General features: G+C 50.5%; 6 protein-coding genes across 6 annotated transcripts; 3 read left to right on the top strand and 3 right to left on the bottom strand.

The window, feature by feature from the left end:
* Nucleotides 1-900: 900 nt before the first annotated feature.
* Nucleotides 901-1,790, top strand: FPSE_09470 (uncharacterized protein; the record flags this gene model as incomplete). The annotated part of the gene is made up of 2 exons (XM_009262587.1): nt 901-1,162; nt 1,216-1,790. The coding sequence occupies 2 exons, from the start codon at nt 901-903 to the stop codon at nt 1,788-1,790; spliced, it is 837 nt and encodes a 278-aa protein (XP_009260862.1).
* Nucleotides 1,791-2,666: 876 nt separating this feature from the next.
* Nucleotides 2,667-3,654, bottom strand: FPSE_09469 (uncharacterized protein; the record flags this gene model as incomplete). The annotated part of the gene is made up of 2 exons (XM_009262586.1): nt 2,667-3,488; nt 3,559-3,654. The coding sequence occupies 2 exons, from the start codon at nt 3,652-3,654 to the stop codon at nt 2,667-2,669; spliced, it is 918 nt and encodes a 305-aa protein (XP_009260861.1).
* A 2,748-nt stretch (nt 3,655-6,402) lies between these two features.
* FPSE_09468 (uncharacterized protein) lies at nt 6,403-7,765 on the top strand (the record flags this gene model as incomplete). Its single annotated transcript, XM_009262585.1, has 3 exons — nt 6,403-6,454; nt 6,671-7,450; nt 7,500-7,765. The coding sequence occupies 3 exons, from the start codon at nt 6,403-6,405 to the stop codon at nt 7,763-7,765; spliced, it is 1,098 nt and encodes a 365-aa protein (XP_009260860.1).
* Nucleotides 7,766-8,092: 327 nt separating this feature from the next.
* On the bottom strand, nt 8,093-8,598 carry FPSE_09467 (uncharacterized protein; the record flags this gene model as incomplete). Its single annotated transcript, XM_009262584.1, has 2 exons — nt 8,093-8,484; nt 8,538-8,598. 2 exons carry the CDS (start codon nt 8,596-8,598, stop codon nt 8,093-8,095), a joined length of 453 nt encoding a protein of 150 aa, XP_009260859.1.
* Nucleotides 8,599-8,843: 245 nt separating this feature from the next.
* On the top strand, nt 8,844-10,037 carry FPSE_09466 (uncharacterized protein; the record flags this gene model as incomplete). The annotated part of the gene is made up of 2 exons (XM_009262583.1): nt 8,844-9,656; nt 9,708-10,037. 2 exons carry the CDS (start codon nt 8,844-8,846, stop codon nt 10,035-10,037), a joined length of 1,143 nt encoding a protein of 380 aa, XP_009260858.1.
* A 276-nt stretch (nt 10,038-10,313) lies between these two features.
* Nucleotides 10,314-12,965, bottom strand: FPSE_09465 (uncharacterized protein; the record flags this gene model as incomplete). Its single annotated transcript, XM_009262582.1, has 1 exon — nt 10,314-12,965. The coding sequence occupies one exon, from the start codon at nt 12,963-12,965 to the stop codon at nt 10,314-10,316; it is 2,652 nt and encodes an 883-aa protein (XP_009260857.1).
* Nucleotides 12,966-13,487: the final 522 nt, after the last annotated feature.

Consider the following 13,487-nt stretch of genomic DNA (forward strand, 5'->3'; position numbering starts at 1 on the left):
GATTTCGATTTCCTTTTCTCTTCATACTTACCTTGTTCCGAGGAGGCCAGCTCATGAATTGGCTTCCTCAGCATGGAAGGCCTGCATTGCACAACGCGGAGTCGTTTCCTTGCTCTATTGTCCTTCGGGGCCATAGGGGGCGGAATTTTTGATTTTGAACCACACTTTTCATTATGTTGGTGGCTTGATGCCGTCTCATGAAGAAGAGGTTTTTGCCTCGATGTGACGCTCTATGTAAATCATGCTGTGCCTTTCAAATGCTTCCCATCTACAGTACTCGTCGCGCCCTTGATGCCTGTAGTAGAAGCTTCTTGACCTGCTGTAGAAACTGAGGCTCGCGACACCGCCGAGCTGTGCAGTTGAGATGCGGCGGCACTGGAACAACCTTTGATCTAATCTCAGCGTGCGGTGAGTGTCCTATCTAGAGACCTCAAGATGCTTCCTAGGGTAGCCCGCTGTATTTAAGTTTGTTTTTGCTTCCCTGCTTGAGGATGTGCGATTTCTTCAATGCCAGTGTAGCAACATCCATATGCTCTCCTCCAGATCGTGGGCGCCCTCGGACAGTGCTTACGCACCGCAATAGTATTACCATTAACAAACACCTAGAATAGATAAAATAGTATCAATTAATCCCAATATCATCGTCATTATCTAAAGATCTTCATGAACCTTCATCGTTGACAGCCACCTCCTCTGAACCGAACCTACTCCGCACCAATCAAAACTCCACAATTCCACTCTGCACGCCAGTTTAACGACCCAAAAAATCTCATGACACCACTTTCCCGCTCTGACGACGATACCCCCACGACGACCGCAAAAAACCAACGGTTTCTGTTTACCTACCCTTCCGTCAGCTCTTCACTGAGAACTAGGAAACAACTGCTCTCCACAGCAGCAATGGCCTCCAAGATGGGCCCCAGAAGCGTCAAGGACGCCACCCGCTTCACGTCCACAATCCCCCACGCAACCTCCAAAACCGCCCAAAGAACGCCGCGCATCCCCGGCGAGACACCCGAGCAGCGTGTGAGGAGACTGCGCCAGGCTCATCTTGCCGCTCAGCATGCTCAGATTAGCAAGACGGATAGGTTCATCGATGCGTCGAGGAGATTCTTTGACGTTGCGCATCGGTGGACTGTGGGAAGCATTGTGATATTCACAGGTATGCTACAATACAGCATTGGGCAGAAACAAGAACTAACAGACATCATATAGCCGTCGCAGGTGTTGTCTCCGTATACTCCGTCTGGGACATGGTTCAATATAACCGCGCCCGCCGAGCCGAATGGGTCGAAGCACAGAAGCGACTCGAAGCCGACGAGCTCGCCATGGCCCGTCTCGCTTACATCAAGGGCGAAGCTACCGAGGACCAAATCCTCCTCGTCGAGGAGGCCAACCAAGCAGCTGAAGCGAGGGGCGAGAAGCTACCACCTCTGCTCGCCGCCCCCGAACACCGCACACATTTCGAGGAGCACATTAAGCCTACATTCCAGGACAACAAGACCGAGGAGAGTACTACTACAAAGACATCGAGTGGCAAGGGCGTGCTGGGAGTCTTTTCTGGTGTGTTAGGGGGTGGGAAGAAGGAGGAGATCAAGGAACAAGCGACGGAGGGATTGGTCGCGGTACAGACACAGTTGACTAACTTGGCTGCTGACGGTAAAGCGAAGCTGGAGCAAGCAATTCAGACTGAACGGGAAAATCAACAAAACGGAGGTCCTCTAGACCGACTGGGCACACAACCTGCGGCCAGTCCAGCCTCCGGCAAGTCATGGTGGAAGTTCTGGTAAACTGTATAAAAATATAATTGGAAAGGCAAAAGGCAGCAATGCGATGGAAAGGGATACAAAGCTGACTGAAAACGGAGGGAACTACAAGGAGTGTATCATATGTGTAGATTGGCAGTGCATTAGACGGCGTCGGGGGACCATCTTGTATGTACCATTAGGTGTGAGGCAAAGCCCTACTTTACTTTATCTATCAGGCGGGTTGCTAAAAAATAGGAACTTGAAGCAGTACAGACGAAATCATTAGTCCACTCTTAGGCAATACATACACTAAGAATGATCTAGTATTTATATCAACCACTCAATCAATACTGGTTTTTATGCAACTCACTTGCCTGCTTATCTATTCAATACTAAGCGACTAAACAGTATCGTCACGGTGCTTGGTGTGTTTGTGTGATTGAGCTTTGCATAGCTCCATTATTGATATTGACATTATCGCTACTGTGGTATTTCCATTTATACCTTGATACCAACCGGTTCGCCAACTTCCAAATCCCTGTTTCCTTGTGGGTAACAAATTGTGCCCTGAATGATCAAATGCTGTTGCAGCCGCTTCCCAATATCCATAACGCCGGGTAACAAAGTAAAAGATAAAAGATCGTGTCCTGCTGTCAGTCTCCAGCGAATTTCGTCATGAGTCTAGTGTGAGCCCGGAGCCACACGAATGGCATAACTGTTCTAGAGTTGCTGAGGTGAAGTTTCAAAAGAACTCTTCCACATGGGCTTCGGGAGTCTTCTTGTAGTCTTCCTTTGCAAAGCTTTGGTTCGAAGACCAATATTGCTCTTTTGTCTCCTTTCCAGCCAATCGCGTGGCCTTATAACACTGTCCTATAGAGCAGGATGTTCCTCACTGTCCACAATGACCTCTTGTCCCTCCTAAGAAACGATAATGTGGTTGAAATGACCCGGAACCTTGTCGCGGCATTTGTCACAGTCTGAGCGGTATCCTATACTAAAACTTTTCTTCATGCCGGGTTGCCATGTCCAGTTGTTGACGGTGTGTCGACTTCTAATATGACCTCGTCGAGGAGAAGGTGTTGTAGGGTCACCCTCGCCATCGGCCGTTTGTGTTGGGTAGAGTGGTTCTGCATCCATCATGTGGTGTTCCACGTCATGGGGAGGTGATGGCTCAACTCTCACGTTAGGATGTGCCATGCCCGGAGACATGTTGCCGTTGATGCCGGAGTCGAAATGCACCGTGATAGGGGTGACGGGTTGGCACACCATGGCATCATCACATTCGGAAATAGGCGAGGGGAGGCGTCGCTCGTTCTGAACAGCCTGCCATCCTCCAGCCATTGTGCGAGGAATGCTCTGGTCATCGTTGAGGCCGGTATTGTTATGTCCAAGGTTTGCAACGCCGTTGGGATGGGCCATCATTGGCTGCTGACCTCTAACCTGTGCGGCAAAGCTGGGCTGAATGGGAGTGGCCATGCGCCCGTTGGAGTTGTCAGACTCCAGTTGCATCATGCTCAATCGGTCCGATGCTTGTTGTTGATCAAATTGACTTGTTTGCATCATGTTCATGTCAGAATATCCATGGTTCTGTGGCGTCGTATTTGCTGGAGGCCATTGCGAAAAGCTAGTTTGTTGGAACTGATCATTGCAAGCCATGTTGGAGGCTTGCATGGACGAATCGGGTAACCATTGCTGTGCGGTTCGAGGAGACGCACGAAGAGGAAGACATTGAAGTCGTTTCTACAAAAGTTAGAATCTCGTACTTGAATAAACCCGGGGTTGTCATTATCATGATGGTTAGTAAACTTACATTTCGGTGCTCACCGAAGCTCATGCCGTTGGCAGCGAGCCCTTCTTCCTCCCGACCCCGTTTCCGCTCAAAGGGATGCTGTTGTGCTGCAAACATTTTGTCTCGTTTTGTTGCAAGTTATTCGTTATTGTTGATGTCTAGAAATTGCACAAGTTGTCCGACGAGCTGGATCGATCAAGTGATGTAGACCTTGCGATCGGACCCTGCGTATCAATGCGGGTGGATACAGCCAAAAGGTCCCCGGGAAAGTCGTACAGTAGTGCTCGCGGGGATATCCGATGTAAGGCGATGGATGGGTGATGCAAGCGGGATCAAAAAAAAAAGAAGTTTGGGCTTGATGGTGATGATGCTGACAAGATATGAAGAGAATAAAGTCAACGACAGGCAAAAGCAAGTGTAAGAGGTTGGGCTTTGGTCAGAGTTGAGTTCACGAGGAAGTGGCGGCCTTGATCAAGGATGGAAGCTGGGAAGCCACGGATAGTGGATCGGAGGCTGTGACGGGGAGGGGGCAAGTCAAGTGGAAGCTTGGAACGCAGGCAGTAAGCCAGGCAGATACTGGGTCTCTAAGAGGCTGGGGGTCTTTTTGGGGCTGGCTGTCACTGAGACAATGGAAGGAGAGCGGGGAAATAAGGCGGTCTATACTATTCTTGATTTGAGGGTATGTCTCGGCGTTGGGTGAAGCGAAACCGTTTTGTAAACCGGACGAAAGTAAACAAAGAACTAGGACGTAAACTGCGCAGCGTTTACTGTATTGAATCAAAGAATAAAATGTCGATGAAAAGCTGAAGATCAAAAGAAACAACGACACTGACTTCACTGCCAAGTCAAAGGGGGAAAGGGGTTGGTTGGGTTGGTTCTGTCAGTGAATCAAGGTGGAAAAAAAAGCAAGGCCAAAGTTTGTCAATGAAATGGAGACCAAAACGAGACCAACAACGCCATGGCGCGCATTCGGTTCACTTCACCAGATGATCGGATTCCTAGGACTCTTGCCGTGGGGTCGCCGAGAACCCGAGCGATCCCTTGTTGAGGAAGCCGATGATCTAATTGACCCTTGACACGAAGGCTTGTCTTGTCTGTCATGCTTCTCTCTATCGCGAGAAAAGCAAATGTCAAGAGGCGGGCTCAGTGAGCAGCCTAGACTAGGACTAGCAACAGGGGTCTCACGGGCCAACAGATCCGCAGTACGAGGCTCAGACGTAACACGGTTCATAGTTCACTACCTTTCAACAACAAGTTGTGAGAGTCGAGTCGGCATGTTGTCAGCGGAAACTTGAATGTCTAGGTTTCAGTCGTGTTTCGCTTGCTCGAATTCCCGTCTTTCCGTCGTGTATTCTTCTGAGACGTTGCAACGGGCTGGTTGATGTCTGAGACAGCTTCTGTACTTGGCTCAGATCACCACCTCAGATCTTTTGGTTAGGCTATAGGCTAGACTCTTCGGTGATTGACCTTCCGGTCCGTGCTGTAGGGTAGTGTCATGGGAAAATATGTGATAATATCAGAGGAACCAGTCCCGTCAGTAATAAACACAAACTCTTTTCCCATCTTGTGACACGACATGTTTGTAGTAGCATTACTCAAGGTCGATGCATCCTCCCAGGCAATTTCCCATGTTTTGGTGGTTCATCAATCGCCCCTTTTCCTTGGCGAACACACATTCCTTTGTGCAACTGATAAACCTCACAAGTTCTAAACGTGGGGAGATTTGCAAGCCGCCACGATACCAAGAGACCCTGTCACAAGAATTGTTACATGCCGACGTCACCAGGAATCCTCTCCCTTGTTCCACAAATCCTCTGAAGGCGAATTGCTCATATTACTTTGTCAAGGGATGCGATTGATTATCACAACATTTCACGTTGTTTTCCTGGACGCGTTTATTGGTAGGGAGGAATCAACACTACGTTCATTATTACCCTAGGCTGGCAGACCCTTGGACCCCGGATCGAAATCGTCAAGACCCGAACAGCCTTATGTATGTGTCCAATTACCTATGAGTAGGTAAGAGTCGAATAGGCTTTTGAATAAAGAAATGACCTCAAGATGCCTCAATCTTTTGTGCACAAATCGTACTCACAACTCGTAAAGAAAAAGCTAATGCAATACAACAACAGACGACATGATGACCTCTCACAGCTTTGTGGAGGACCAGAGGGAGGTTACACCCTTTCGTGCGGATTTAGAACATGTGGCGGTAAAAGGAATCACCCGTTCCTTGCATGCATATTGTATTCGTAGTCAGTAGCAGCCAGCAGCCAGCCTCCGAAATAGGCGGCACTGCATCATTAAATAATGAACCTACTAATCCACATGTCAAGACGACACGATATAAAGAGTCTTCTTCCTTCTAACCGAGAGAGACTGGAGGACCCAAAATCGGAGCCAATTGAGCTTAGACCATTGATAATTGTCCATAAAATTCTAGAACCCTGACGTAGTGAACCCAATGTATTTTGCATACAAGTCCCCTGCAAAAATTGGTTGACCCCTCGGTGGGGTTCTCCCCTCCGAAGCGCCTCCGGTGCGGTGCTACTGCTACCCTGGGCTCTGCTTGGGCTGGGCTGGCCTGAGTGCATCCAGAACTTTTGAGTCACCCTAAGAAAGAAGGATAAAAAAAAAGTGCGTCTACTTCAACAACTTCTTGCTTGCATCAATCCATCTGACTTGTTTATTTCAGCCCTGTGGCGTTTATCTCGAAGTTTACTTTGACTCACCAATCTAGCATCGCTTACTCCGTATAGCTACACAGCATCTATCTAAATACCACATCCCGCCCAAAGGTAATTCGAGCCCCTCCATATCAAAATTTCTAGTTGCAACAGGAACAGCTCAGTTAACATATTTACAATGCCTTCAGCTACTATCGACATGTCTACCATCGCTGCCGATGACACCAGAGGTTAGTGTTTGCCATTGAATTTGTTGCTCTTCGACCTGGGTTGGAGCTGTGCAGAGGACTCATGATGCTTCGTGGCAACCTCTCTCGTAGGCAAGCTACTCATTGGAGAGGGCAACTGCGAAGCTTCAACAGTTGTCCTAGGTTACCAATGCTGCAGCTACCCATCCCTCCTACATACACAAAAACACAGCAAGTCCATTGGCTAACATGAACCAGTCCTCGGACAGGATCCTCTGATCCCTCCTGCTCTCCTCACCTCCGAAATCCCTCTCCCCGAGAAGGCCACAAACACCGTTGTCAAGGGCCGTCAAGATGCCGCCGACATTGTCCTCGGCCAGAGCGACAGACTTCTTGTCGTCGTCGGCCCCTGCTCCATCCACGACCCTGCTACCGCCCAGGAATACGCTGCCCGACTCAAGGAGGTCTCTGACAGACTCGACAAGGATCTCTGCATCGTGATGCGCGCCTACCTCGAGAAGCCCCGAACAACCGTTGGCTGGAAGGGTCTTATCAACGACCCCGATATCGACAACTCCTTCAAGATCAACAAGGGTCTCCGTGTTTCCCGCCAGCTGTTCGTCGACCTGACCACCCAGGGTCTGCCAATCGCCACTGAGATGCTTGACACCATTTCTCCCCAGTTCCTTGCTGACTGTATCTCTGTTGGCGCTATCGGTGCCCGTACTACCGAGTCCCAGCTTCACCGTGAGCTTGCTTCTGGTCTTTCTTTCCCCGTTGGTTTCAAGAACGGTACAGATGGTAGTCTTAACGTTGCCATTGACGCCATTGGCGCCGCCGCCGCTCAGCACCACTTCATGGGTGTTACCAAGCAGGGCCTTGCTGCTATCACCAGAACCAAGGGTAACGAGCACTGCTTCGTTATTCTCCGTGGAGGAACCAAGGGTACCAACTTTGACAAGGACAGTGTCCAGAATGCCAAGAAGGTCCTCCAGGACAAGAAGCAGAAGGAGGCTATCATGATTGACTGCTCCCACGGTATGTTATCCAACACCCCTTTAACATTCTCAATTCTAACTTGCAACAGGAAACTCTTCCAAGGACCACAGAAACCAACCCAAGGTTGCCAAGGTCGTTGGTGAGCAGCTCCGTGAGGGTGAGAAGGCCATTATTGGTGTCATGATCGAGTCCAACATTGGCGAGGGCAACCAAAAGGTCCCCGCTGAGGGCCCCGCCGCTCTCAAGCGTGGTGTCAGCATCACTGATGCTTGCATTGGTTGGGAGGACACCGTCACCGTCCTCGAGGACCTGGCTGATGCTGTCCGCACTCGTCGCAAGCTCAACACAGCCTAGACGGATGTTGTTGCTATTGCGGCGTAGAGGGGAGCGAGATTCGGCAATGAAAATGGTATAAACTGGGAGTTAATGATTAGACCTGGTAAGAAAGGTCAGAAGGTGGAAAAAGACGGCGTATATAGGATGTATTAAAATTTGTTACGATGCTTGATCTGTTTTGAAACATAGCTCATGAATGATCCAACTGTACTAGTTATGATAGGGGGTCAACCCCATGTTAAATCGATGAAAACCAAAGCAACGCCGAAAGGCCCTTCTACCCAATACCGTAAAGTCGCGTCCGGCTCAATCTAACGAGCCTGATATAATGCTTTATTCATAAACTCATCGGAAATTCCCTTGCATAGGAGCATAGTTGCTACCCTGTCTCGGAAACGCACCCCCCTGACGCATCGCCACAACCTTTTTGAAAGCAGCCCAGCCCAGCAACCCGACAGTCCCAACGATAAACGCCCAGACGATGATCTTGTCCTTATTGCTGTCGCGCTGGAAGCACATGGTGGAGACATCCTCCTCGGTCGCGTCTTTGCAAAAATCGATGCCTTGCTTGAGACAAAAGGCCTTTGTGCACTCGGAACATGATTTCGACTTTGAGCGCGGCTCGAGCTGGACTGTGGGGAGATCGACGACGGAGCGGCGGAGGGACTCGTCTTTGGGACCGAGAGGGATGATGGTGCTGTTCTTAAAGCATGTGCATTTGCAAAAGGTGGGCGTGGCTGGGAGGCATGTGTTAGCTATTACAAGGGTTTATCGTGAGTATTTCGCGTACATGCTGCTGCTAGGGAAATGAATGCTCCCAGGAGGAGAATAAACAAAGATATTCGTGCCATTGCGGCTAGTATGGAGCTGTGACTGGTTGCTTATCGGACATGGGAGGTCGCACGTCAATCACTTGAGGCTATCGATAGTCGACGATAGGTGGGTCAGACCCCGGTATCCACCCTCAGCCTCGTACGTTCCCATTGGCCAATAGCACCACACTGGAAAAAGTTCCCATATCGAGTTGTATCCAGATCAACGACCCCATCACGAATCCTTTTTCTAAACCTCAGGTCACCTCCGATACCACCTCGCAATGCCTCGAATACCGAGAGTAGGCGCATTCGCCTCGCTACCGTCGGCAGTCGTCCCCGTTCACCGAGTCCCCTTTGTCGCCCGCGCCACCTTCTCAACCTCCACACCCGTCAACGCCCTCGGAGACAAGACACAATGGATCCGAAAGCAGCTCTGGAAGGGCGAGGCTCCCGGTGCTGAGGATCCTTATAATGAGCGTCCGGAGCCGGAGCAACCTACGAATCTGCCGGACGAGGCTAAGGAACTCTCGAATGTCGACCGTAGACCTACACCCGTGCGCAACACTCGTCTTGTGCTGCCGCCTAGCAACTCTGAGGCTTTGACTGAGAAGGAGGTCGAGGCTGTTGAGACTGGATATACGCCTGCGACGTCAATTGATGATCTGGAGGAAATTAGCACTCTCAAGACTTGGTGGGAGCAGCCCGGCCATTGGGGCGAGGAGAGCGAATTCAAGGGCTTCGCCAAGGCAGAGCGAGTAAAGGACCAGCCTGTGTTGGAGGTTTATCTGCGCCAAGCTCTGGTTGAGTCACTCTCGTACCAGCAGCGAGGTCTTCTCGAGGAGTACGCTGTGAAGAAGTGGCCCATCGGCAACAGGGCCCACCTGGACAGGACACTATCCGCTGGTGTTCTATTCAAGAATGGAAAGGCTCAGTTGAGCTCTCACTTCCGCATTGTTACGGAGAAGCTCAAGGCTAGACCTCAGGAGCTTGAGGAGAGGGTCGAAATCTCCGCTGATGAGGCCCAGCAGATGGTTAATGCTCTGGACCCCTCATGGAAGACTGTCACCCTAGATAACGACTACCTCAAGTTTGCTGTAAGTTTCTAACCTCACACGTAAGAAAGCACAGAACTAACAAAGAAATAGATCCGAAAGCGTCTCTACCAACTTACCGGCCACTTCATCCCCGACGTGAAGCTCGCTGCAGCCAAGACACCACGCGAGCTCATCATCGTAGCACTAACCATCAACAAGCGCGGCAAGAAGCTGGCCGAGGTTCTCGAGGAGCAAAAGGCTCTCGCCGCGCTCCCCAACGTGACAGTGCACAACAGGAGAGTCACACCCATCGACCGCGAGGTTGCGGTTGGTCGATGGAAGGTCATTGAGGAGGAGCTGCGGAAGCGTGATCTGCCTGTTACCGGAACAGCAGGATACGGTAAGAATAAGGAGAGGGATTGGTTGACTGGTAAGGCTTAAAGGGAAGTGAAATAAAAAAGAAGACTTATGAGGTGTATGAACAGAAAGAATAGGGACAGACATAGTGGTGGTGTATGACCGTGTATCATCTGTACATGTATAATAGACGACAAACATATCTTGCATTATTGATTGTGTTTATGCAAATGATGCGCTTCACTATAAGCTCTGGCTTGGTTGATTTAACACAGGGGCACCTTTTAGTTGAGGTGTTGTAATTGTTTATTCATTTCAAGTGGTGATTTCCTATGCCAAGAACCCCTTTCTATGCACCTTTTACAGGTACTTGTTCTGGACAAGCCACTGCTTAACATCCTCCTTATCCCTAGCGAGCCAGTTTTGCCTGGCCTTCATGCTATCGAGGCTCTGAGCCAGCTCAAGCTCGAATCCCTTGCTACCCTTTTGCTCAAAGAAGCTCTTGACATCGTCGATCTGGTCGGCATGTGTGAAGGAGCTTGTTGAGATGGCCACCATGTCGCCGAGGAGTGACATACCAGGAGGAAGTCGCTTGGTGAGAACATCCCAGTTCTCCTTGACCCATCCCCAAAGAGCAACAATACCCTCCTTGTGAGCGCGGAGACCAGCAAGAGGCAAGTAGATGTCCTGAGTCTTGACGCTGTCACTTAGAGTGTACGCAAAAGTTCGCTTCATGAGAGCAGGATCCTTGGCAAAGCCGAGTGATCGAAGAGCTGTGTTACGCTCGCTGCTCTGCTTGGCAGTCTCGTACTCCTTGAGAATAGCGTTGTACTCGGCTTCGCCTCCGTATGTAAGCACAACTCCAAACACACTAGATCGGAGGTTGGGCTGTACAGCCTCTCGGTCGCCGTTGATAAACTTCTCAAACAGCTCAAAGGCCGCCTTCTTTGCAGCCTCGTCTTCGACGATGGCGGCCTTACCGAACATAAGTGCCTTGAAGCGCTGAGCGGTGAAATCGTCAGAGCTTGAAATGTTCCAGCCGATCTCGTTGGCCTTCTTGCTGACCAAATCTCGCTGGAAAGCCTTGAGAGCCTTGTTAACGTCGTCTTCTTCAAAGACCCAAGCGTCTCGAAGAGAAGCGACACGGAGGGTGATCTCATCCCAGACGATGAACTCATCTTCTGAGTCAAACCCTTGGAGGAGAGACAACAAGCCAGATGTCTTTTGGTAACCAGCGGCGGCAAGAGCACCAGCATCAGCAATCATTCCGGCTCGGTCCTCGACGCCCAAGAGTCCTGCCTTGGCGTTCTGTCCAAGCTTCTGGAGTCTCTCGCTAGTATAAGATGTGCGGTAGATACCAGAGTGACCAGAGTTGATCTTGTAGAAGTCAAAGTCAGGCACCTTGAAGTCGGCCTCACGGACGTTGAGCGCAAGGTCTTCTTGGATACCCTCCTTTGTTCGGAGGTTAAGGAACACTGGGTAGAGCACTTCATCCTCCTCAGGCTTCACATCGGCCGTTCTAAGGAACCGGTTCTGCTTGACATGGATTGTGCCCTTGGACTCATCCTCGGTGATGGCTACGACAGGGTAACCTACCTTCTTGGTCCAGATGTCGGCAACACGCTCAACATCCTTACCACTGGCCTCACTGAGAGCTGCCCAGAGATCAGTGGTCTCTGTGTTGGCGTAGGCGTGTCGGTCGAGATAAATTCGGATACCCTTGAGGAAAACATCCTCGCCCAAGTACTTGGAGATCATGCGAAGGACACAAGAGCCCTTTTCGTATGAGATGGCATCGAAAATCTGGTTGACCTCATCTGCGCGCTTGACGGGCACTTCGATAGGGTGAGAGCTGCGTAGGGAGTCAAGACCCAGAGCAGATCGCAGATCCTCTGTGACATAACCTTCCCAGATTCTCCACTCGGGGTAAAAGGCGTTGGAAGAGTACCACGACATCCATGTGGCAAATCCTTCCTTTAGCCAGAGACCATCCCAAAAGTCCATTGTGACGAGGTTGCCGAACCATTGGTGAGCCAGCTCATGCTGAACAACCTCGGCGACACGCTTCTTGGTAACCGCACTGCTGGTCTTCTCATCCAGGAGAAGGTCAACAACTCGGTATGTGATAAGACCCCAGTTCTCCATGGCTCCGGCAGCAAAATCAGGCACGGCAACCATGTCCATCTTGGGAAGAGGATATTTGCTGCCAAATTGCTCCTCGTAGAACTCAAGGGTTCGTGCACCTAGCTCAGCCGAGAAGACAGCATGGTCGAGGTTTTGGTCAGGAGTGCACCAGACTCGGATGGGGACTCGGAAGTTGTTGGTCTCGTAGTGCTTGAGATCTCCGATGATGAAAGCCAGCAGGTATGTAGACATGATGGGCGTCTTGTTATATGTGATGACCTTGCTCTTCTTACCTGTAACCTTAGAGTCAACCTCCTTTTCGGATGCAACATCCATGTTGCCTAGGCAGACCAGGTCCTTGTCAGCGATCAAAGTGACAGCGAAGGTGGCCTTGAGGGCAGGCTCATCGAGACAGGGGAATGCTCGGCGAGCATCGGTGGCCTCGAACTGGGTGGTTGCAATGTACTTTGTGTTTCCTTGCTCGTCCTTGTATGAAGATCGGTAGAAACCAGCCATGTCATCATTGAGAGTACCGGTGAAACGCTGGGTCAACCTCGCCTTTTGGCCTGCGGGAATGGTCTTGTCGAATGTGATGGTTGTAGTCTGTGAGTCCTTGTCATAGTCGAGAGAGGGGGAGGAGCTGATGGTGGCACCATTGGCCTCAACAAGAGTGTCGTGGATCTCGAGATCTACTGTGTTGAGAGCAATGGATGTGGAATCCTCGACAACGTCAAAGTCGATGACAACGGTGCCTTCATACTTGAAGGTTTCGAAGTTGGGTTCGAGGGTGAGATCGTAGTGTAGCGGCTTGACATTCTTGGGGAGAACCTGGCGACCTCGACGGATGTCGAGACTCGCGCTGGTAACGTCGTTTCCGTTGCGAAGCATGGCTCGTCGACAGGAGCAGTTGCGCTGCTGGTGACGAGAGGTGAGTATAGAAGGTCGAGATCGAATTGATCGAGTTGAGGTTGTTGCAAGGTTAGATTGAAGTAGATATGGAGATGTAGATGTATGTAGAGATCGAGTTGAAGTAGTAGTTGAAGCTGACAGAGAAGGTAGTAGAGAGCTAGCTCTTAAGCTGATGTGGGGGAGGGGTCGTGAGTGGAAGGTACGATGGGTACGGGCACGGGTCATCGGGTTCCTGCCTCCGACAGTGGAAGACTGTTGTGTCGGAGTTGGGGCGAGAGAGAGAGCATTGGGCTTCGTACTACCCAATGCCCGTCTCAAGCCGAACGACATGAATTGAGGCTTCATTGAATCATTGGCTGCTCATGAAGCGATGGTATTCATGACAACGGCAACGGCAATGACGAGTGACGTTGCACTTGTTCCTGGACAAAGTGATTGTTGGCTCGGCAGAATTTCATTGCAACGCAACCTTTAGCCCGTTGAAGAAAGCTTGGGCTTGGG

This window comes from Fusarium pseudograminearum, chromosome 2 (assembly GCF_000303195.2).
Source record: "Fusarium pseudograminearum CS3096 chromosome 2, whole genome shotgun sequence".
NCBI classification, from domain to species: Eukaryota; Fungi; Ascomycota; class Sordariomycetes; order Hypocreales; family Nectriaceae; genus Fusarium; species Fusarium pseudograminearum.